Source organism: Lathamus discolor, chromosome Z, assembly GCF_037157495.1.
Source record: "Lathamus discolor isolate bLatDis1 chromosome Z, bLatDis1.hap1, whole genome shotgun sequence".
In the NCBI taxonomy this organism is placed as follows: domain Eukaryota; kingdom Metazoa; phylum Chordata; class Aves; order Psittaciformes; family Psittacidae; genus Lathamus; species Lathamus discolor.
In genome coordinates this window covers 74,669,586-74,694,213 of record NC_088909.1, presented here as the reverse complement: position 1 = coordinate 74,694,213, position 24,628 = coordinate 74,669,586, and the positions used below count along the sequence as shown (strand labels likewise).

At 40.5% G+C, this 24,628-nt stretch overlaps 1 protein-coding gene across 6 annotated transcripts in view; it reads right to left on the bottom strand.

Moving 5' to 3' along the window:
* The window catches only part of TJP2 (tight junction protein 2), a 66,589-nt gene that overhangs the window by 13,687 nt on the left and 28,274 nt on the right, over positions 1 to 24,628 (bottom strand). For 5 of the 6 annotated variants that reach the window (XM_065664007.1, XM_065664008.1, XM_065664004.1 and 2 more), the window contains 8 exons: positions 8,886 to 8,939; positions 6,811 to 6,935; positions 5,128 to 5,230; positions 3,862 to 4,441; positions 2,124 to 2,227; positions 1,814 to 1,967; positions 748 to 856; positions 488 to 627 (listed from right to left, as the gene is read on the bottom strand). In XM_065664007.1, the coding sequence (XP_065520079.1) occupies positions 488 to 627; positions 748 to 856; positions 1,814 to 1,967; positions 2,124 to 2,227; positions 3,862 to 4,441; positions 5,128 to 5,230; positions 6,811 to 6,935; positions 8,886 to 8,930 (1,360 nt within the window). In that variant the 5' untranslated portion in view covers positions 8,931 to 8,939. Of the gene's footprint in view, positions 1 to 487; positions 628 to 747; positions 857 to 1,813; positions 1,968 to 2,123; positions 2,228 to 3,861; positions 4,442 to 5,127; positions 5,231 to 6,810; positions 6,936 to 8,885; positions 8,940 to 11,024; positions 11,116 to 24,628 lie in introns of all 6 variants that reach the window. The other variant, XM_065664005.1, reaches the window with a different exon arrangement.

Genomic DNA, 24,628 nt, shown 5'->3' with positions numbered 1-24,628 from the left:
TAAAAAAGCCCAACAGAAGTTACTGAGCTATTACAAGAAGTTGTAAGTGGCAGCAATTTTTAACTATCTGATAGCAACCAAACCCCTCCAGGCCAGATTTCAACTTCAAGCATCTCTTCGACTAGGACCGATTTACTTCCCTTTTTTTTTGTTCTTGAAAAAAGAACAAAGTTCAAGGAGGGATACACAACTCCTTCAAGTAAGTCAGATAAGACTTCAGGTATAGCTTCATTTGGTTGATTACAGCAATAGGCTAGTAGATGCTCTAGTAAACTACTTGCTTTTTGAGGTGGTAATTCTGATAAACTGCCTTCAAACAATCTCAGGTGTTTCTTCTCTCCCTGCACCACTAAGCAAAGACAGACCTTGTCTCTGTGTGTAAGGACAGGATTAACAGGAAGAGTATACCAGATATGTCAACATGACTGGGGGAGTAGACATTCTGTGGCCAGGGGGGAAAAAACAACCAAAAGCTTCAGATTCTGACCTGCAGGGTCATCTTGGTACTTCGGTTCTTTTTTTATGTCTGCAGCTGTAACAGTAGGAGTGGCAATGTCACTAGTCGACTTGAATGGTGTAGGCATTGCTCCCATCCTGGACATCCTACTGGATGGATCATCTTTTGCACTAAAAGAAAGAAAAAGAAAAAAGTGTAGTGAAATTGTATAAGAATGCCATGTATTTTAATAATTTCTTTGACAAGCATTAGAATAGTGGACTACAAAAGTAGTAGAAGTCACTTCTTACTTTGTTTTCTCTTTCAGCTTTTCATTGGATGAATGTGAATCTTGATCAGAATGATGTAATCCATCATCTTGAGGGGAGAATGACCTGTTAGATTCTACTTCAGAAATGTCTGTGAAGAGAACAGCAAATTAAGAAATGCAGGATTTGTTTAAATTATCTGCACATGCATCTGATCCCACATTATTTACAAAGCTTTCACATTTAACATAAACTGAACCTTTAAACCTACTCTCATTACAAATTGGATTTGACTAGCATTCAGAAAGTAGTGCTTCCACTCCCCCATCACCCTGAAAATATTTCAGAGAGGTTTCACAGGAAACACACATCACAAAACTACCTTGAGCATACCACAAACTCACTAACTGGTGTTAGCAGCCTTTTATTTGGGGTCACATATAGGTTCCCAAGCAGAAGACCATGTTCATGTTAGGAGTCATTCCATCATTGCTTTTCAGCGACAAAAGAAACAGAGTAGTTCTTAGACCTGAACCGTATCTGTCTTCACAGTAAAATTTACGAAAGTTGCACCCAGTATTCTGATATCAGAGATGCAAATATCCTGCAATAAATAACATCCTGCTCTCCTCAAAATTCTATGCCCTTTCCAAAGCAAGATTATATTGAGAAATATTGCACATACACCATGAGAGATCATTTGTACAGAACAGACACTGGAAATAGAAACCAATTGTCCAGAGGGACTTAATTTCCTCTTATTCTGGAAATTTTTCCCTCCTGTTGAACACTGCCATGAATGCTAATGCCCCCAGAAGAAGAGAGCAGTCAACCCATTTGTTTTTAAAACTGAACTCTTTTATTAAAGCAACTGACTTGTTATTCAGAGCAGGAAGACTGACTTTGCTATGCCAACAACACTGCTTCTCTATACCCCTGCCCAAAATATAATCATGTGATTACTACAAAATTTTTCTTTCACCTAAAGGAAGTGAGCTTAATGCTTAATTGACCATTAGTTAGGTTTCTTTGTGTTTAGTTATATTTATTAAGAACCTAGTTCCACTCTACATAGAATTCAGAACTTTTTATCCACATTAGACCTCACCATCCGTTTCTGAGTCACTGTCGTTCAGTGAAGGAATGTTGAGCAGCGTCTGCTTTCTGTCCCTGAGGACAACCAGCTGGAGCTTTCCCCGTGACTTTTCAATCAGTTTTCTGGCATCAGCTAAGGACATGTTCTCTGTCACTGTACCATTGATCTGGACATCAAAAGGCAACAATAACATGAACAAGTAAACAAACAAGTCCATACTGTACTCAAGTTTAGCAGTGAACTTAACTATAACATGATTACTCTAAAGTAACCACTATAACAAGTGCCAGCTAAACAGCTAGAAGTAAAAACCAGAACAAACCTTGAGAATGATATCCCCTTCATGAAGGTTGCCATCTTTGGTAGCTAAGCCAGTACAGGTCATTTCTTTTATGAAGATCTGACTTCCAAGTCGGAGACCGTATTCTGGAATCAGGGAAATAATCCAGTGCATTTTAGAAGATGAGTGAGGACGCATTTTTTTAACACTACAGTATATATGCAGCACACCTCATTACACCATGAGAAAATAAAAAAAATGCAGACCTAGTAAACCCACTTAACCCTAGGCTAACTATTCTTTCTCCGTGGTGCCATTATAGTGAGAACAAACAGCAGTCCTAAACCAATCACAGATTGGTGATCAGTCTGTACCTTCAACAGCAATATAACACCTTTGTTCTAGAGGTGCTTATTAACATGCTGGACTAGATTCTCTCTCTGTATCATATTTTACATGGTGTAGAGAGCAAAAAGGGTCAAAAAGTGCTAATAGAAGAGAGGCTGTTGTTTTTTTTTTTTAAACCAGCTATTGCATGCTGACCTGTCCCATCTGTAGCCCAGTAAGTGTTTCAGTTGTTTTAAGCAAAGGGCATTCCATGCCCGTTTATTCTCTTTGATCCAAGTTACTTTTATTAGTAACTATTAATAGTAATTAATAGTATATTTACTATTTAAAAATAAAGGCAACAGTCTTACAGCACATACATCCTAGAACAACAGAAAAGGAAAGAAACATCTGCTTAAAAAAAATGAAAAATAAAAATCACATTTGAATGATTCTTCGGTGTATCCATATGAATGGCAGAAATTATTATGGAATTACTACCTACATATAAAACTTCACAAAGACACCTTAAGTTTCTCGTTATTTGTATACCTATCTGCATTTTCTTTGACAGTAGAAACATTATGCGCAGGGAAAGAAGAGGAAGGAGGGAAAGGGATCCTTGCCACAGTCCACGAAAAAAAAGGTTAGCTCTTGCATGCAAAGATTATGTGAGCAAAAAATTCTTACAAATCGTAACAGATATGAAAAATACGGAAAACACCCGCAAAACTTCCACAAACCAAGACACTCCCTCCTGCCAAAAAAAACCCAACAAAACCAAAACCAACAACCAACTCTCCCCACCCCCAAAAAAACCCAGCAAAAACAAAACCCAAGAAAATCCCCAAAACAGAAAAGATGTACAACCTAATCTCAGATACACTTTATAGCACAAGAGTATTTCACATCAAATGAAAGATTAGGCTTTTGGCTTTCATTTACACACTCTAATACTCAGCCAAGAAAAGGCTGTTTCAGCTGTTGCTATTTCAGTATTCTTTAACTACATCCTGAAGTATGAGAACCAAACAACTCAACAGTCCTTGGAACTAATTTAATTATACTGAAGGGCAGAAGTGCACTATTGAAGGGAGAGCCTACTCTCCACCCACTGTAGCTGACCCTTTTATACATGTGCTGTGTGTAACCTGAATCATGAGCAGATCCATGTTTCCCACCAGAACCAGAAGAACAGGGCAGAGATAATGGAAAATGAAAGGACACAGTGGCTTGAAAGGACTGAAATGATGTGGGTGAACAGTTCTTTGTTCAAATACAAGTTCATGGTGCTGGGGGAAAATGCACCCCAAACCAGCCACAAAAAATAAAGGAACAACCTAAGCAATCAGTTTGAAAACTCAACAAAAGCAGAGAATATTCAGCTCCTTTCCCTCCCTGACAAAAGTAGCATGTTGTATTACAAGACAGTTCCTCTCTTCCCCTACTGTACCTTCATTGTGTCTGCCTTTAGTTAAGAGAACGCTGATTGGTCCATTCTGATCCTGTGGTCCTAGGTAGTCATACTGACGGTGTATTTCAGGAGAAGGACTTCGGGAACGAAGCCTGTCCCGACTTCGACTCCTCACTTCCCTCCCGTATCTAGGATCAGGTTGAGATCCATGACTACAGCTGGGTGGGCTGTAGTCTCCTCTGTAGTCCCGTTCATAGCCACCATCCCTGTCAATGCTCCTTCCCCTGCTCCGATCTCTTCTGTAGTCTCGATCCAAGCTCCTGTCAATGCTCCTACCACGACTTCGATCACGGCTGTAGCTGCATTCCCTGTTGCGGTCTCTGCTTCGGTTACGCCCTCTGTCTTGTTCATCTCGATAGCTCTGATCCAGGCTGTTTCCCCAGCTTTGGCTGCGCCCTCCGTTACCACTATGCCAACTTCTGTCACTGTAGCCACTTCGAGCACTTTTGCCATCAAATTCTGCATGGTCATCCATTACATCTAAAGCTCTGTCGTCGTAATCAATGGAGGGGCATCTCTTCAGCGCTGCAGCCTGCACTTTCCTTGGTCTTTTCACGACCTGTTCAGTGCAATACAGAACAAACAACCAAAAAAACCCTCTTATGGTCAGAATGTGAAATTCAACAGATGAATATTCTTCACACTTCAAATGGGGGTAGACGGGAGGGTGAGAAAAATGTTCTACCTACAGAACAACCAGTAAATTAGATTATATAGATGTGCGTAACAGATACTTACTAACTGGGCGGATAAAGAATAGTAGAAGAATTCAAAATAAAATCAGATCAGTGACCACATAATTTTACTTCTGCAAGAGTATCAGTAATAAATACTTATTTTCTTTTTTAGATGACTTGTAAAAAATGTGACAAGCCCCCGTAAGAACTATAGATGACTCTCAACTAATGAAAGCCAATCTGGACAGCAAATTCTTGGACAAGGTCTGTTATGCAAGACATCATTTGCCTCACATAACTTTTGTTTTTTCTAACTACCACTCATTACTCACTAAAATTGAAGATTGAGGATATACATTTTTCAACAGAGTAACTTTATGATGCTGTTTAATTTCCCCTTGTTTCACTTGTAGAAGCTATGTCTTTGCTTTGGTTTATTTACTGTCTACACTATATTGAGCAAAGGCTTGCTTTGCTTTATGCACTTACAGTCCACTTCATAGAAGAAAACCAAAATCTTACACAGGTACATATCAATGTAAATTGAACACATCCGTAATTTACTTACAATGGTGGCAACTTTTCCACTCTTCCTAAGCTGCTGAACTGCAAAAGAATGTGGAACGTTTTCCATTGGGGTCCCATTAACTATGACCACCCGGTCATTTTCTCTGGAACAGGAAGAAGGCAAAAAACAAGAGAATAAGAAAAAAAAAAAAAAACAAACCAAACACACACCCCCCCCCCCCCAAAAAAAAAAACAAACAAAAAACACCCAAAACAAACAAAAAAGAGAAGTATTTGAGTCTTCATGAAAACTGGAACAATCTATTTTTTTCCCACGGGAACCTTTAGATTCCGTTCACTTTAACAGGGAGTTTTGTTTTAAAACTGTGTTTGTTATACAAGCACTACAATACCTGAATACTAGAAGAAGCTTTTAGTATGTTTAGAAGCTAGACTTTGGGAAGCAGTGTATATCTTTGTACATGTACTATGCCCATCTTAAGTACCTTGCCAGAATGTCAAAGAAGATTTTCTTTTAAAAGGATTGTGATAACCATTAAAATTTTTATTTTTATTTTAGTTCTTTCAAAACTCCTTGTCTTTCACATCTAGTGCTAGGGGTTTGGTTTTTTTTTTTTTCATATCAACATAAGAATTTCAAGAGAGCTTCAAACTGCTGCAGCCACAGCATTGTTCAGACAAATCCAGACAAGTATCACTCCAGTACACTCTTCTGAAAGACTGGTATTCAGGTCACATCTACTCTGAAGAAAGGTGACTGGAGAAGGAGAAAGGAGGAGAGGGGAGGAACAATGACACTATAACCCACAAAAAGTCGCCCATGCCCTAAAACACAGGCCAAAAGAGATTACTAACTGGGCAATTCAGACCTCCTGCATGTCAAACAGACCATTAAGACTTAACTCAGTCACCCTCAGGAGACAGCCCCATAGCGAACGATTAAATGAAAAAACATTTTCTTCCAGAAAGACATTTCAGTACAAGAAATGAAGAAATGAAAAAAAGGATAATAAAAAAATCTACCATTCCTTGTATTAGTTTATTCTGGTGACTATTCAGTACTAACTTTACAGTCAGACCATTAGCTTAACCAACTACTGGTTACTGTACTGTTTTATGCTAAATAAAAGAAATCTCTAGTACCCATTATTTTCTTTTCATTGTAATCAAGTCACATCACAATCGTCTTTTTAAATAAGATTACATTCTTTAAGCCTTTCTTTGTAAGGCACCTTCTCCAATTCCTGAATGATTTTTGTGCATCTTTTCATACCTTTCCAATTACTTTTACTGAATGAGTATGCCAGAACAGCATGCTTTATTCCAGTATCATTTCATCTGTGCTTTATGTGAGAGCTAAAATAATTCTCTTCTCAGTCCAAAGATAGTATCAAATATTGTAACACTACCTTAAGCGCTCTGATCTCTGTATGCTCGCTCAACCTTAGAAAGGATTGCAGACTTTTAACTCCCTCTCCACTCTGAAGGTTAGATCTATATTCCTTGGTTTGCTGGAGGAACGGCTTTGCACTCAGTTTTCTTCAGAACGTATTTTGTCTGAATGTGCCCAAAATTGCTTGGTATTACCTTATCATCAATTTACCTAGTATCTTACGTAATTTGCGGACATTACTTTATTCCCAAATCCAGGTAATTATGGAACAGGATGGATGATAGTGGTGTTGTGTAGGGGTCACTGCTACAAACCAAAGAAATTGCTTACTGAAGTAATCCATCTGCTGGACCACCCGGGAGAACATCCGAAATGACTATTGATGTTTCACCATTTTCAAAAAGAGGGTTATCTCTGCCACCGGAAACTGCAATCCCAAATCCTCGTTTTGAATCCTTTACAACAAAAACAAATACAACAAAAATCAATTCTATCCATATGTATTTTGATAAGGAGAAGTAAGAGTAACATAGAATCATAGAATCACAGAATGATTCCTAGAACATGAATGTTCCTGCAATGGCACCCTACCTCAACATTATTTAAAATATTATAGCTGTGGGCAGCGAGTTGCAGAAATACACAGCACCTCTAGATTTAAAAAAGGAACGCATTTACAGATCCATGTAACAAAACAGTATGTGCCCATGTTCCACAACCTCAGTCTATAGCCTTGTGATAGTAATTAAGCAGAGGACTCACTAACTTAGCCTGCATTTTGTTCCACCATCCCACTAGCTATTCATATCAAATTTACTGTCAGATAAATCTGTTTTGTTTGTGATGCTTGGAAAATTGTAACAGCTTTTCCAGGATCTCATCTTTATCAATATTGCTATCTAGTTTGTAATAATTACTCTTTCACCAGACTAAACAATATTGGGGCTGATTACATAAAGCAATCAGTGAACTTGTAAATTCTCTATAATTATCCTCTCTCACAATCAACTATTTTAAGTACGTAATTTATGCCAAACTTATAGTCACAGAAATACCAGATTCATAGAAACCCTAAGATGGCATTCATAATATCATTCACAGAATCAGGGAAAAACAATTAGGGTCTGAAGGAAGCACATCTGTAACACTAGACCTGAGAACTGCTAGCATAACTGAACTGCAGACAAGAAGGTGTGTGTAAAACCAAACATTTTGTTAAATGCAAGGGTTTATGTTTATCAGCTATTTAACATACACCTCCTATCACTATAACATACGAATTATGCTACATTTAACAAAATGTTTTAACATAGTACCAGTACACCAAAATTGAGTGGCGCTTTTCACCTAACTCACACTTAGTGTGCAGTTTATCAGATGCCAGCTCACATTTCACTAATGTCAATATTAACTGGTTATTCCTTTGAGGAATTTTAAACAGCACTTCACTTACCACACTTTTGTTTTACAGGAAGCAGCTTGATGCTTTGAGCCAAAACAATACAGATTCAGAATAACAGTAAAATTCAATGGTAGTGGCTGAAGCACCAAGTCCAAAAGTCTTTGCCACTTCAGTAGTTTAAGCCTGTCTCTGAGGCAAAGAAGTAATACTCATTTACACTACATTCAAGATCCGAAAACTTGGACATTACAGGAACTAAGGTCTGGTTCTACACTGTTTCTCCTGTCCACCCCTGTAACCTAAAAAACCAATTCTTTCTCAACAATTCAGCACATAAAACAAGAAAGACCACTATTTTACCCTAGGTCATCCAAGTTGAGTTCACTGCAGAACATGTGAAAAGATGTAATGAGCACAGTAGAAGTTACTCACTGAACTCTGATCATCAGAACAGTTGAGAAGACCACCACCATCAAAGTTATCCTGTATCACTGTGTGGCAGCCTAGCCATTGTAAACAAGCGGTCTACTATAACTTAGGAGGACTCTATATAATGAGATAGTTCCTCTTTCCTCAGAAAAATTGCTAAAAGTGACATCTGTAGCCCACACACTTTAGAATTCGGTGACAGTAGTTTTCTACTAGATTCTACATTGGTAGATATTACAGTATATAAAAAATAAAAGCAGCACAAACATGTTCAGTTATTACTATAAGATATGGCTGGCATGTGGTACATTAGACTGTCATGACAAAGACCAAACATCAGCAAATATATTAACACTTAATTTGTTAATTTACTCTTAACATTAAAGAGTCACACTACTGCATGAGTAACTAACTGGCAATTAACCTTGAAAATGGAAAACATACCTGATCTGGACAATGACTGAATCCTATTCCAGACTAAGATATGCTAATAACATCTATCGTAAAATACACTTAAAGAGTAAACCAGGGCTTGAATATTTGTTAACTAAAAATATAACAGGCACTCACTCACCTTTTGTAAGGTCACAGTGTACTGTTCCCATATCAGCTCTTCCATGCCTGGGGCCTGTTACACACAGAAACCAATTAGTAAAACACAAAGCATACAACCATCTCAATTAAAATGTGAAATATCCTATTAAAACATGGGTATAAATATAATATGCATACTCTGATAATTTCGTAGAGTCAGTATGAAATGTATGTATTTCAATTAATTATAAATTTTCTTTCAAAAATATTAATAGGTCCAGGGTGGCAGAATCCCTTTACATTTCTCCTATTTAACAGCCCATTCTGGTTTTCTGTAAAAGTATTTAATTTTCTGCAAAAGCATGTAATTCAGATCATACCAGCATTATGCAGCCCCATTTCAAATAACACACAAAATACTCTCTACTCCAGTATGCAGTAAGTTTAGCAGTAGAAAGTGAGGCTTTCAAAATGAACTCGCCTTCAAATCTTTTGCTTCTTGTTCATGTGGATTTAACAAAATGTTCATCCACTATGAATTACATAACTGAGTATTTAGGTTCCACTTGAAAAATTAAATTCTACAGGAAAGCACAGTATGTCACTATATAGCACTGGTATATTCAGTTTTGTGACACTTCTCAGAAACACTCTTTTCCACATTTCCAGTTAAAACTGGTCCTGAACTCATCAGTTTATCTGATATAACCTGAAATCTTTCCAACATCACAGCTTAAAATATAGTACAGGATAATCATATTGCGATGCATCATATAGTATACAGCCAACCCCTTCTGTGCCTTTAAAATGAAAAGAAAAATGAACCACAATGTTTGATGCAATGCAAACATTTCAAAATCCAAAGCATCCATTCCAGAAAAAAAAAATCCAGGAATTACAGGAGTACATACATGCTGTAGGTTTATCTGTTTTTTACTGCCAAAAGCGGTGATCTCTTTCAGGAATTTGTTAAGAATTTGCTTAGAAAACTGAAGTTCAGACAGAAGCTCAGTTTTGACTTAAATGGTCTTTTTAAAGGCATTAAAAGGAATTACTGGCAACTAAACTCCAAAACAATAGACAGAGAAGTGGCACAAGAAGGGTATGCCTGTACTTTAAAGCACCTTCCCCAATTTCCAGAGAAAAAGTCTTCTGCAAGTACATGACATTTTAGGAAGCTATGGACATTGTCACTGGAATGCAAAGAACCCTACAGTGTATTCTTCAGTGGATTCTGAGCACCCTAAAGAAGAACTAGGCTTACGTTTTCCATTGCACATTCACTGTATTAAAAAAAACCCTTAAAACACAAGTCCTGGTCAGAATTTCCGAGGGAATATGCAAGATATTCAGCATTCTTCAGGAATTTTATAAAACTGAACTGGGTTAAATTTCCACTGTTCTCTCAGAAAATGCACAATGCTCTCCAGTTTCCAGAACCTTCTGGATGTTATTAAAATTCATTAAAAATAGCTGGAACAGAGGATGGCTTGCACTGGAAATAACCAAAGTATTTCTAAATTTCTACTTGTCTAGACCAGCCAAGAATGAGTCACATTTATAATTGTTACTGTTATTATTATATCAGTATGTCTCAGGTCAAGGAATTACTCTGCTGAAGCACATGGTGAAGTTATTTTATCCAATATTCCCATTTAACCAGTTGACATGTCTAATCCTTCAACTTGCTGACATTGAACTGTCTCACTAAATATATTCCCTTACAGAAAGAACTTTCCAAAAGTAAAATTTTGTCCTTTAACTAAGCGCTTTTTCTGAGCTGCTGTTATGCTGCCATAAACAGAAGTGACTAGGCTTGCTTGTCTGGCTTGTATGAAAATGTGTAAACAGTTTACTTACTAGTGACCCTTAGCTCCACCACCACTGTCCTGCTCGTCTATATGATATATTTAAGCTCTGCAGAAAACCAGTCTGTGCTAAAGAAGGGCCTGAGTGCCTTTTTAAATTCCAGTTGACTTAACTGAAGAAAGTTTTAGAAATGAAAGACAGCATCAAATGACCGGTAAAATCTGAAGGACAAGCAGGTGGGATCAAATTTTATAGAAGCAGGGGAGATGGAAAATCTTTTCTATCCTTCTCACTGCATAAAAGCCTCAAAAACTTACATGTGTAACAAGAACATCACTTATATTCAGTTTGTACTGTATGCAGTTCTTACCAACACTACCTCCCAGCCTAGAATACTCAGTCCAGCCCTGTGCAGGCAAAATAGCAAGGCAGGCAGGATGCAATCGACCAGAGCTTACTACCTGTGGGGACAAAGAGCAGCATAGTTGCCTTACTCTTCCAGGAACTCTAACATCAGGTCTTTCAGTATACTACCTACTGAAAGAAGGCCTGAGAAATGACTACTTTTTCAGTAAAATACTGCACTGAACAAATAGTCAATACTGCTGTAGTCAATACTGCAGAAAAAGGACTGAGAAAAGCACAGTAAAAATGTCAGAGACAGTTTTAAGCGTATGAAACAGGCAAGTTCACAGAAATTTTCATTCCAGAAAACTAGGCCTGCCATGAGAAGCGGCACAAGTAATACCTTCTGCACAATTTGAGAGATGCATCATGTAGTAAATCAAAGCATCATAAACTAACAGGATCATTCTGCTCAGACAAGTAAGTCTCTTGGTATCTAGTAGAAAAATAAGCAGTAAGAGAAACTACTCTCTACAGACAGTACAATTAAGATTTTGCAAGATGCTGACCTGTAGTTTCATCTCATCTGTGCCTAGAAAGAGTTCCTTAGTGACTCCCTCAGACACTTTAGGTGTAAATTTTGGGGGATTATTTTTAGCTTGGAACTGTTACAGACCATTAAACAAAAGTTAATTAATCAATTCACTTTTAAATTCATAAGGGATTGTTAAACTAACACATTTTCAGAAACTGCTCCTTGGGAAACTCTCCCATTTGCTGTATGCTATATTAGTGAGGTACACAACGTACTTGCAAAACTGATTTTGTGCAACAGAATTACCAAGACAACAGCACTAGTTCTGCCATACTGATAAAGCTATGCAGGCGCTGTAACATACTTCAGAGAACTAACTGGTCACCTTGGAAGCCCATAAGGCAGAAAACACATCTGTACTCCCTCAAATCTCTAAGCAATAATCTCTTTAACATTACAAAACGTACTTCTGCTTGCCATTGCCACAATGCTAACCCATACTGACAGATTAATGGAGAAGTGAAAATTGAGAGGGAGGAAGAGACTACAAATGTTACAAATCATCAGTTGAGGACTCAATCATAGCTAAGGTTTAAGTCTTCAACACAATCACAGTATTTCTGTATTTCACATCTAATTATATGACTCTCATCTGAATGCATCAAGTGATGGGTCACAAAAAGCCTCCATCACCTTGCCAATTTCTTCATACTTCACCTGTAAGGAAAGACAAAGGGGTCCTGAACAGCCTGTGCATCCCTTTATAGGATCACAATTTCACTGCGAGACTGCACTCCAAAACACTGGAGAGAGAAAGGCAGGCAAAATGGTTATGAACCCCCCCTCCAGTTGGTCCTAGTAACTGTCTTGCAAGTCTACCCAGGTTTCACACAGATACCAAGCTACCTGCAGTAAATGCAAATTACTGGAATTAGTCAAAATTCTTTAGTGACTAAAGTCAGTCTATTTCTAATCAGAACACTGTAGTCAGGATTTACTTAAATATGCCTAATGCTCATATACCAAAATGAGAGGTGCTTTCTACATACCCAAAATAAACTGCTTAACAGAATCTTTGGCAGGAAACTAGTCAAAGTGCTAAAATCATCTGTGTGCTATGAACAGGCAGCTGTTGCAACTCTGACAGTCATCAGAGATTTATGCAATTACTTGCTATCACAGGTCACCAAAGACAACTTCATTTACACTGAAAGAAGAACGAAACCAGAAGACGTGCCACAACAGTTATCTGGCTATAAAAGTGAGTTGGAGAAGGGAGAGGTTTATGAGGGGAAGAGGGAGAAGATTTGGAGCAAGATGCAACAAAAAGCAACTCACGTGCCCTTTCAAAATCCCCAACTTTTTGACTGCATGTGACCACATTCTCTGCAGAGCTTGAGCTGTCTTCATTGTTGCAGGATATAATCTGTGAGGGGACGCCCTACATCCCCGCCTTTTCATCTGTTTCCACCACTCAACCTGGTTATGTAATTCTAATACAATAGTGGCCTACATACTCAAACAAATCCTGCTCTCAGTTTCACACAGAAACACATCAAAACCACAGCAGAGAAATCTACTGGGACTTTAACTCTCACTTTAAGAGACCCCAGGAAAAAGCAATACTGTAATCTTCTGTCAAAAAAAAAAAAAAAATCAGTGTCAGAAACAGATTGATATGTAGCAAGTTAAGTCTTCTTCCAAGCACATCTGGGCTCACCCCGCCAGGAGCCTACTTGAAACTTTAGAGAAAAAAAGGCTTAAAAAGCACAGTGAAGATTATTTGAAAATTCATATGCTGGCTATAATATTTTATAGTAAAAATTATCATTTGACTCTATTATCTTGAGTAACACCGTGGTTTAGCAGCCTCTATCAAAGAGCAAATCTTACTAATTTAACTGTTGAATCCAGGAAGTCCTTATGAAGAAATAACCATACACATTTGAGTAACCCCTTCAACTGCACATGTAAAATTAAACACTTGTGGGACTATGGACTTGGCTCCAACAAACAAAAACGGAAAGAGAATAAAAATTACAAAAGCTGCAAATAAGAGACACTCCCTCTGCCCTTACACTTTTAGTAAGTTATGTATAAGAATGACAAGCTAATCACACAGCCAGACAGATGACTGTATTGAAAAATAGGTGAAGCTATCGGTTCCAGCTGTACTGCATGAATGCTGTGAAATTTAATAAGCCTTAAGTGAACTTTTCCCCTTGCTTTATGTAAGTTTCACAGGCTGTGAACAGATAGGAACATGTCAAGATACTGGCATGGACACAATACTAACACAATACTAACCAAAACCTCCATTCATAGATTGCCTTTTTCATTAGTGGAACAAATTTAATTGTTGAAGAGTAAGAATTCAGGATGCAACAGAAAATGCGCAAGTTTTGGGTGTGGGTGTGCGGGGTTTTTTGTTTGTTTTGAGGGTTTTTTTTTTGGTTTTTTTTTTTTTTTTAGTTTTTTCCATTTAAAATCAAGTTTGAATACAACATCCTGTGTTTTGACTGTGACCTCATCTCTGCACTAGCCAGAAGAACTAGGATGAACACAGGCTTGCACCTTCAGTGCTAACTTGCCAAGGGTGAAATCCATTCAGCCTGCACCAAGGGGGTCCAGGAAAAACACACTAACACCAGCCTCTGACTGAAGCTTCCCGCTTCTAGAGCACATATATCGTATCATAGCATATTATATCATATCATATATCATATCATATCATATCATATCATATCATATCATATCATAGAATGGTTTGGGTTAGAAGGGATCTTAAAGATCATCCAGTTCAACTCCTCCACTCAGGTGAAGAACCAGCTTCCTTACCTCAGCAGAGTCTAGTCTCCTCAGCAGAAAAGCCAGTCAGAAGTCTTACACCTAGCACTGCCTGTTTTGATCTCTTCCTCTCTGCAGATATGCTTTCATGAAGTATTTGTGTATGGTACAGCAGATCTTTGCTTAGGATCTAGGAGGGACATATGACCCCCCTTTTCAAGACAGGGAAAATGGAAGACCCAAGATACTACAGTTATGTGAGAAACACTTTTTTTCCCCAAAATGCATTTAGAAGCAGTAATCTAAACATAAGGATTATCTAAAAAGACCCACTTAAAGAAAATGTAAATTCAGCATAACATTTCTAATCATTTGTTCCTCATAGACATGGTGAGTTGAATGTCATTACACAGAAACACAAACAGAACTGGTTTTAATGCAAAAGAGATTACATCATCAAAAACTTCTCTTAATCATATTTCACTGACAAGTTACACTAATGTCGTGGTTTAAACCCAGCCACACAGCTTGTTCACTCACTTCCCCCCTTCTTTACCTCCCCCTACTCTCGGAGGGACAGAGAGGAGAATCAAAAAGAATGCAACTCCCACGGGTTGAGATAAGAACAGTTTAGTAACTAAGGTATAACACAGATCACTACTGCTGCCACCAATAATAATAAGGGAAATAACAGGGAAAGAGAATACAACACCTTAACACCAGCCGACTGATAACTCGCCCAACCCCACCCAACCGAGCACCGACCGGTACCTCGTCCAACCCCGCAGTGCCCTAGCCCTTCCGGGTAACTCCCCGTTACATCCTGGGCATGACGTGCTGTGGTATGGAATACCTCCTTGGTCAGTTTGGGTCAGGTGTCCTGTCTCTGCTTCCTCCCTGGCAGAGCATGAGGCTCAGAAAGTCCTTGGCCAGACCAAACATTTGAGCAGCAACTGAAAACATCGGCGTTATCAGCACTGTTCCCGGGCCAAAAAATCAAAACACAGCACTGCACCAGCCACTAAGGAGAAAAAAATGACTGCTACTGCTGAACCCAGGACAACTCATCACTTTGTATAGTTTGTAAACTTTATCTAGAACAGCACGAGCAAATGCTATGCAAGTACAACATGCCTATTCCAGGGATCCAAGGACCAAACTTCTTGAGTTGCACAAAAACTTTCAAAACCATCAAATGAGAACTGTTTATTAGGCAATAATTAAGGGTTTTTTTGTTTTACTTCTTTTGGGAACAGTTAGAATCTGGCATGACAACAACACCCACAGTCATCACTTGACACTGTACTCAGCACTATTTCACTGTGAATTTTTATTTCAGTTAGCAAAACTATGCTTTCCTGAAGAATACCCAGTGCCAAAACTGTAAGCAGAGCCAAGAGCATAATTCAGGCTATTTGACTTCAAGTTGAATAGCCTTTCCACTGAAATGTGCTGTGCAAAGAAGCAAACATGTGGGTTGGGAGTTGGATTAGACGATCTCCAGAGGTCTCTTCCAACACTTAACAATTCTGTGATTTTGTGATTTCCTCTGTATTTATCAATCAGAAGTCTTACAACAGCCCCTGCCATAGGAAAACAGGGGTCAACTTTCTCCCATTGTGGGACTTTTAGCCAGCTAACAGATGAGGAAAAATTCCGGGGATGTCAGAACTTGTATTCATTTCTACCTCTCATTGCACGATGACTCCAAATGCCTTCCAGACTGTAAACTGAACTAAAACTCAGTCCTATGCAGAGATGAAGATGAGATGAGATGAGATGAAGGGCAACAGCACCGTTCACGAGACCTTTGAGAATATTAATCAACAAACACATCAAGGTCTTATTTGCACTGTAAACTCTTTTACTAACATTCACTGCATAATGCCCAGATTTTCTAGTGCACAAGGACTGTTGAAAAAAGAGTAAGAAAAGGAGGTGGGAAAATGCTGCATATGCCCAGAAGACCTCTGCTGATCTGGAGCTCGGACAAGTTGTGCACTTTTTAAATTCAAAATATATCACTTAATCCAGCTCACAGCACGCCAGTGACGAATTATGCTTAAATGTAACACAGGGTATCACACTGTAAGCCCACAGCAGCAGTCCTTGAACTAGCATTCTTCGAATGGATCACCCATGAAGTAGCATCTACAGTTTAAGAATTTTTGCAGAAATTTGCAACACATCAAAATACGAGTGTGTGGCTTGAGTTCTGCAAACATTTAATTGTTCTGCAATTCCAGAAAAATTAAAGGAATAAGAAGTAACCTGGACACCAGTTATTTCATATTCAGAACCCGTAAAGAATGTGGCAGAAGGCATCCTTTTGCTGGACTACTGAGTAAAGAACGTAATCTCTGAATAGGTTTATTCGTTCCAAATTTGTATTAAAGTAACACCTAAATAAAACTGGAAGGCTCCATGTATAAATATCCAAGTAATGCATACACTAGTCTCATCTGAGGAAAAAAAAAAAAAAAACCCAACTGTTTTTTCAAGGAAATTTTTACCTGTCCATGCCAGGAAGATACTGCCTAGGAAAACTGTGCTTCCTATATATTTAAAGCCAAACATTTACTAATTACATTGAAGACTCTGATAATGCAGGACAAACACTTTGAAAGGAAAAGGAATAGGCTAGAGTGTATGAAACTCTGTCTGAGGACAGGTGAGCAGTCAACAGAGATTTTGTGGGTCAGGGTTAAAGGGAGAACAGCAATGGGGGACATTATTGTGGGGATCTGTTACAGACCGCCTAGTCAAGAGGACTCTGTGGATGAAGCGCTTTACAGACAGATAGAATCATAGAATCATAGAATAGTTAGGGTTGGAAAGGACCTCAAGATCATCTAGTTCCAACCCCCCTGCCACAGGCAGGGACACCTCACACTAAACCATCCCACACAAGGCTTCATCCATGCAGCCCAGGATACGGCTGGCTTTTTGTGCTGTGAGCGCACACTGAAGCCGGCTCATGTTCATTTTCTCATCGACCAGCACCCCCAAGTCCTTCTCCGCAGGGCCGCTCTGAATCTCTTCTTTGCCCAATCTGTAGCCATGCCTGGGATTGCTCCGACCCAGGTGTGACCTCACGCTCGCAGGCTGTTCCTAGACAGATAGGAAAAGCCTCACGCTCGCAGGCCCTTGTTCTCATGGGGGATTTCAACCACCCTGACATCTGTTGGAACGATGGCACTGCACGGCACAAGCAATCCAGGAGGTTCCTTGATTGTGTGGAAGACAACTTCCTTCTGCAAGTAATAGAGGAACCGACAAGGAGAGGTGCCACGCTTCACCTTGTGCTCACCAACAGGGAAGGGCTCGTTGAGAATGTGGTGCTCCAGGGCAGCCTTGGATGCAGCGATCACGAGATGGTGGAATCTGAGATCCCCAGGAAAGCGAGAAGAGCGTGCAGCAAGCTCACTGCCCTGGACTTCAAAAGAGCACACTTTGGCCTCTTCAGGAACATGTTTTGCAAGGTTTCATGGAATATAGACCTAGAGGGCAGGGGGTCCCAAGACTGCTGGCTGATATTCAAGGATCACCTGCTACAGGCTCAGGAGTGCTGCATCCCAACTAGAAGGAAGTGCAGCAGGAGGGCCAGGAGACCTCCTTGGATGGATATGGAGCTGCTGAGGAAACTTCAAAGGAAAAAAGAGGCTTATAAAAGGTGGAAGCAAGGACAGGCGGCCTGGGTAGAGTAGAGGGATGTTGTCTGGGAAGCTAGGGACCAGGTCAGGAAGGCTAAGGCCCAGTTAGAATTAAACTTGGCTAGGGATGTTAAGGATAACAGGAAGGGATTCTACAGGTACGTAGCAAACAAACAACAGACTAGGGACAACATAGGCCCCCTGAGGAAGCTTTCGGGAGAACTGGCTACCCTGGATTTGGAGAAGGCTGAGGGTCTGAATGACTTCTTTGCCTCGGTCTTCACTGGCAAAGGCTCTGACTGCACCACCCAGGTCTTAGAAGGCAGATGCAGGGACTGTGAGAATGAAGACCTTGGGCCCACTGTGGGAGAGGATCTGGTTCGAGCCCATCTTAAAAACCCGAACGTACACAACCCCTTGGGACCTGATGGAATCCATCCGCGGGTCCTGAAGGAGCTGGCGAATGAAGTTGCTAAGCCACTGGCCATCATATTTGAAAAATCATGGCAGTCAGGTGAAGTTCCCGACGACTGGAAAAAGGGAAATATAACCCCCATTTTCAAGAAGGGGCAAATGGAAGACCCAGGGAATTACAGACCAGTCAGTCTCACCTCTGTGCCTGGCAAAATCTTGGAGCACATTCTCCTGGAAGGCATGCAAAGGCACATGAAAAACAACAAGGTGCTTGGTGACAGCCAGCATGGCTTCACTAAGGGGAAATCCTGCCTGACCAATTTGGTGGCCTTCTATGATGGGGCTACGGAACTGATGGACAGGGGCAGAGCAGTTCATGTCATCTACCTGGACTTGTGCAAAGCGCTTGACACTGTCCCACACGACATCCTTCTCTCTAAATTGGAGAGATATCAATTTGATGGATGGACCACTCGGTGGATAAAAAACTGGCTGGATGGCCACACACAAAGAGTTGTGGTCAATGGCTCAATGTCCAGCTGGAGACCGGTAACGAGTGGTGTCCCTCAGGGATCGGCGCTGGGACTGGTCTTGTTTAACATCTTCGTCGCTGACATGGACAGTGGGATTGAGTGCGTCATCAGCAAGTTTTCCGATGACACCAAGCTGTGTGGTCCAGTTGATATGCTGGAGGGAAGGGATGCCATCCAGAGGGACCCTGACACGCTTGTAAGGTGGGCTGATGCCAACCTTATGAAGTTCAACCACGACAAGTGCAAGGTCCTACACCTGGGTGGGAGCAATCCCAGGCACAGCTACAGACTGGGCAAAGAAGAGATTCAGAGCGGCCCTGCAGAAAAGGACTTGGGGGTGCTGGTTGATGAGAAAATGAACATGAGCCGGCAGTGTGCGCTCGCAGCCCAGAAAGCCAACCGTATCCTGGGCTGCATCAAAAGGAACGTGACCAGCAGGTCGAAGGAGGTGATCCTGCCCCTCTACTCTGCTCTTGTGAGACCTCACCTGGAGTATTGTGTGCAGTTCTGGTGTCCTCAACATAAAAAGGACATGGAACTGCTGGAACAAGTCCAGAGGAGGGCCACGAGGATGATCAGGGGACTGGAGCACCTCCCGTATGAAGACAGGCTGAGGAAGTTGGGGCTGTTCAGCCTGGAGAAGAGAAGGCTGCGTGGAGACCTCATAGCAGCCTTCCAGTACCTGAAGGGGGCCTATAGGGATGCTGGGGAGGGTCTCTTCATCAGGGACTGTAGTCACAGGACAAGGGGTAATGGGTTAAAACTTAAACAGGGGAAGTTTAGATTGGATATAAGGAGGAAATTCTTTCCTGTTAGGGTGATGAGACACTGGAATGGGTTGCCCAGGGAGGCTGTGAGTGCTCCATCCCTGGCGGTGTTCGAGGCCAGGTTGGATGAAGCCTTGTGTGGGATAGTTTAGTGTGAGGTGTCCCTGCCCATGGCAGCGGGATTGGAACTAGATGATCTTGAGGTCCTTTCCAACCTTAACTGTTCTATGAGTCTATGTTGCTAAAAAAGGTGAGAATCAGGACATTCTTAAAACATTTAGAGTTCAATCCACAATTTATCTTAGAAATAGCTAATTAAAATCCAAGGTGGGGTGGTTTTCTGCTTTTGTTTGCATGCTTTCTAGAGGCTTTCTTAGGCTCACTAAGTTTTTTTGACTCTAGAAACACACCTTTAGAAGGTTCACAGAAGACCAACACCTCTTTGCATCTTTGGTAATGCAGGTTTCTTTTCTGAAACACACACCTAACTGGGTACGGTTTAGGAAGATACTAACGAAACAACTTCCTTTTGACCACTATGCTTTCCAATGCTCCTCCTTCTCAATTACATGTGGCTCCCTGACTCACTCCATGAATTCTGCTGTTTGGTTCTTCAAAGTAAGCCAAAACAGCTTCTTAAAGCATCAACAAGTTGCTCATCTTTTCCTACTGGTTTGCTCTATTGGTATCTTTAAAGTGTCTTTTAAATGTCTCCAGGGATGCTGATTCAACAATTTCCCCGGGCAGCCTGTTCCAACACTTGTCAGTCCTTTCAGTGACAAAGTTTTAATCTGTTATCTAATCTAAACCACCCCTGACACAGCTTGATGTCATTTCCTCTGTCCTATCACTTGTTACTTGGGAGAAGGTAACTGGAGGGAACAAGGTGTCCTCAGACTCCTTTTACTCAGGCTAAACAACACCAGTTCCTCTGCCGCTCCTGAAAGGACTTGTGCTCCAGACCCTTCACCAGCTTTGCTGCCCTTCTCTAGACCTGCTCCAGCACCTCAATGTCTCTCTTGTAATGAGAGGACTGAACACAGGATTTGAGGTGCAGCCTTGCCAGTGCCCAGTACAGGGAGATGATAACTGCTCTGGTCCTGCTAGCCACACTATTTCTGATACAGGCCAGGATGCAGAATGCTGCTGAATGCAGAACCCAGCACTTTGCCTTGTGGAACCTCGTACCACTGGCCATAGCCCAGTGGTCCAGCCTGTCCAAATACCTATGCAGAGCATTCCTATCCTCCAGCATATCAACACTCCCAGCCATTTTGGTGTCATCTGCAAAATTACTGAAAATGCACTTGATCCCCCGTCCAGATCACTGATAAAGACATTAAACAGAACTGGGTCCTGTACTGAGCACTGGGGAACACCACGTGTTTGCCAGCTGGATTTAACTCCATTCACCACAACTCCTAGGGCCCACCCATCCAGACAGGAGCAGGGAAATAAAAGCAACACACAGAAAATTTTTAATGGAAAGACATAAAAATTGAGTGGCTTTAAGGGTACTTTATGAGAAAAACATAATCTCCTGCTTTTTATTCTATCTTTGATAAAACAACAGATTATTAACCTCACACATAGATTTTACTCTAGCATCCTGATCACCATTAACAAGTTATGTATCGTGTCTATTTACACATATTCCAGAAGAAACATTTATGAAGGCTTTTGCAGGTATTAATGTAATGCCAAGATATAGAATCATAGAATCATAGAATGGTTAGGGTTGGAAAGGACCTCAAGATCATCTAGTTCCAACCCCCCTGCCATGGGCAGGGACACCTCACACTAAACTATCCCACACAAGGCTTCATCCAACCTGGCCTCGAACACCGCCAGGGATGGAGCACTCACAGCCTCCCTGGGCAACCCATTCCAGTGTCTCATCACCCTAACAGGAAAGAATTTCCTCCTTATATCCAATCTAAACTTCCCCTGTTTAAGTTTTAACCCATTACCCCTTGTCCTGTGACTACAGTCCCTGATGAAGAGACCCTCCCCAGCATCCCTATAGGCCCCCTTCAGGTACTGGAAGGCTGCTATGAGGTCTCCACGCAGCCTTCTCTTCTCCAGGCTGAACAGCCCCAACTTTCTCAGCCTGTCTTCATAGGGGAGGTGCTCCAGTCCCCTGATCATCCTCGTGGCCCTCCTCTGGACTTGTTCCAGCAGTTCCATGTCCTTTTTATGTTGAGGACACCAGAACTGCACACAATACTCCAGGTGAGGTCTCACAAGAGCAGAGTAGAGGGGCAGGATCACCTCCTTCGACCTGCTGGTCACACTCCTTTTTGATGCAGCCCAGGATACGGTTGGCTTTCTGGGCTGCAAGCGCACACTGCCGGCTCATGTTCATTTTCCCATCGACCAGCACCCCCAAGTCCTTTTCTGCAGGGCCGCTCTGAATCTCTTCTTTGCTCAGTCTGTATATAATACATATATTAATATATAGTAATACAAGCATATTTTATATACATAATATATACACACACACTAAATTTATCTTCTCTGTAAAACAGACAAGCAGAAGATATGCAGCATGAAAGGGGCAAAGACACAGAAGCACCAGGAGCTGCATTTCCATCTCCTTCTGAATTTGCAGGGGACTTAAAAGTCTAGACTGGACAAAGAAGTAGGAACATCATATTCCAGAAGAAACCCCCAAGGTTTTTGGCAAGTTATTTTTGCACAATACAGACAACCCGTATAAGCCAGAGTGGAGATTCGAGGGGTACAACTCACAGCTAGCCCAGGGAGACACTAGGTGGTGCAGTGATGCTGCAGCTGAGGCACATACCGCTCCCCGCCCAGAAAGATGTTAAGTATAGAGTTTCTTTAGAGCTCTAGGATGACAATTTCAGGCTTTTGCTTTGGCACACAGTATGGTATTACTGCTCGGAAGAACTAGAGTCAATATTATACAGTATCTTAATTTATTTATTTCTCAAACTGGCATTTGAGTAATTTTTGTAATTACGATTTGTGTAAATTCAAAAATTCTGAGAAAGGCCCAACAAGATGTTAGGCCAAAATCCCATTTCAAAACCTTCCTTTCACACTACAAACTGTAGGAAATGTTATGTTAAAGCACAGTGTTAGATGTATGGGGCTTTTTTGTTTAGTTTCTTTTATCTCAAACATATATCCCACAATCAGTCAAGCAGATATTTCTTTAATTCCAACTTCATTAAGTTAAAGTGCCTTTATTATTTTAAGGCACTTAAATGCAAGAATTTATTCACTGTTTATAAGAAGGAAATAAAAATATTCCCCAAGCAGTTTTATGTTCTGAAAAAGAGAGAAACGTTTGGTACTCCAAAGATAAACCATGCATATTATTCATCAATCATACCAAAGCACCACCGCCAAAATGGGTAGCTGAAAAATCCTAAATGAGATTTTGAACATGACAGTGGTACCTGAAGTCAGAATGCTACATTCTGGCACTAACAATAAAAAGGAGTATAGTTGATTATTGTTATTTTTGGAGTGAAGCCTCTGCTTCCAGGTGACTTTTAACTTGAACATAAGTTTACACTTTCAGGAAGAAAAATGAGGTCCTTCAAGGTCTGTATTTTGCTGACATATAAGTCATAATTTATCATCATACCAGAAAAGACAAGCAACACCACTCAGAATTTTCATTCTTTTGTACTTCACAGTACTTCTGATCTCCACTAGTAAGCGCAACAGTTAACCACTTCAGTACACAGAAATGATTTAGGATTGTGTGGTGCCTTCTTAAAATGGTGATGGTTATTGAACAAACAGTCTTTTTAACAACTGCCTGTTCCTTCTCTAACTACTGGAAGGGAGTTAAAGCAGCCACCTGAACTGCTTTAGTGGTATGCTACAAGGAGCTGGTCCTCATTTACTACTACACAAGGTAGGGAGGGGGAATGGTGAGAAGAACAAAAAGCAGTATTTACCCAGAAAAGTGTGACAAATTCAGAACTTGAAACCCAGCATCAATTTATACCTTTGCATGCTACACAAATTAAAAATATATATGTAAAACTTCCAAACCTTTCTGGGATGAGGTGGAAGACATGAGCAGAGTAGTTTACAGCTGAATTCTACTGAACTTAGATCCATACACATGCATTATCAGAAACAAGTACAGTATTCCTTTACAAATTAAAGCCTATTCAAGAAGGGTGAAAATTACATGCAATTGGTGCACTGCTTCCAGCAGGAAGCAACCAATCATTAAAAATTTGTGAGGGAGTAACTGCCATTGAAATATGAAATTGTCATTTTTGAGAAGAAAACAGACCTATTTCCATGACCCCTGACCAAAAACTATTTCTGCCTCTTAAGAAATAACAGCTTGGGAACCAACATTTTGGTGTTTTTTGCATCAAAATTTTCTTCCTTTCACACGTTGCTTCACAGAGGAAAGCGGTAAGCTGGTCTTCCCGAAGTATTCCAGGATGTGTAGCACCAGTCCAGCAGAGGAGCCCTGGAAACACTAATTCACTCTCCCACAGGAGATGAAAGGGTTCTAAAGAAAAGAACTAACCTCACTCCTCCAATCTCGTATTAAAGGAGATTTTTCCCCGCACCTTTCTTTCAAAAACACAGCAAGGATTCAGGAGATAAAAACCTGGAAGCCAAGCAATTCCAGTCAAAGATCAAAATTAATCCAGGTAGGATGCTGACAGATCAACGTAGCATATGTATACACACACTGCAAAGTAAAGAAGAGTTCACTTCCTGTTTTGTGTTCTGAACGGTTTTCCTAGGCTTTCACCTTGTCACTAAGCACCTTGACAGACTAAGGTGCTAGTCAATTTTTTTAAATACACTAGATGGTAATGCTACTGAAAGAGCACTAAACTGTCAGTTCACCTAATCAACACAAGCTTTAAAGGCTATCTCTGATTTAACCATCCCCATTTACTTTAGCTGTAAAACCTACCACATTTCCT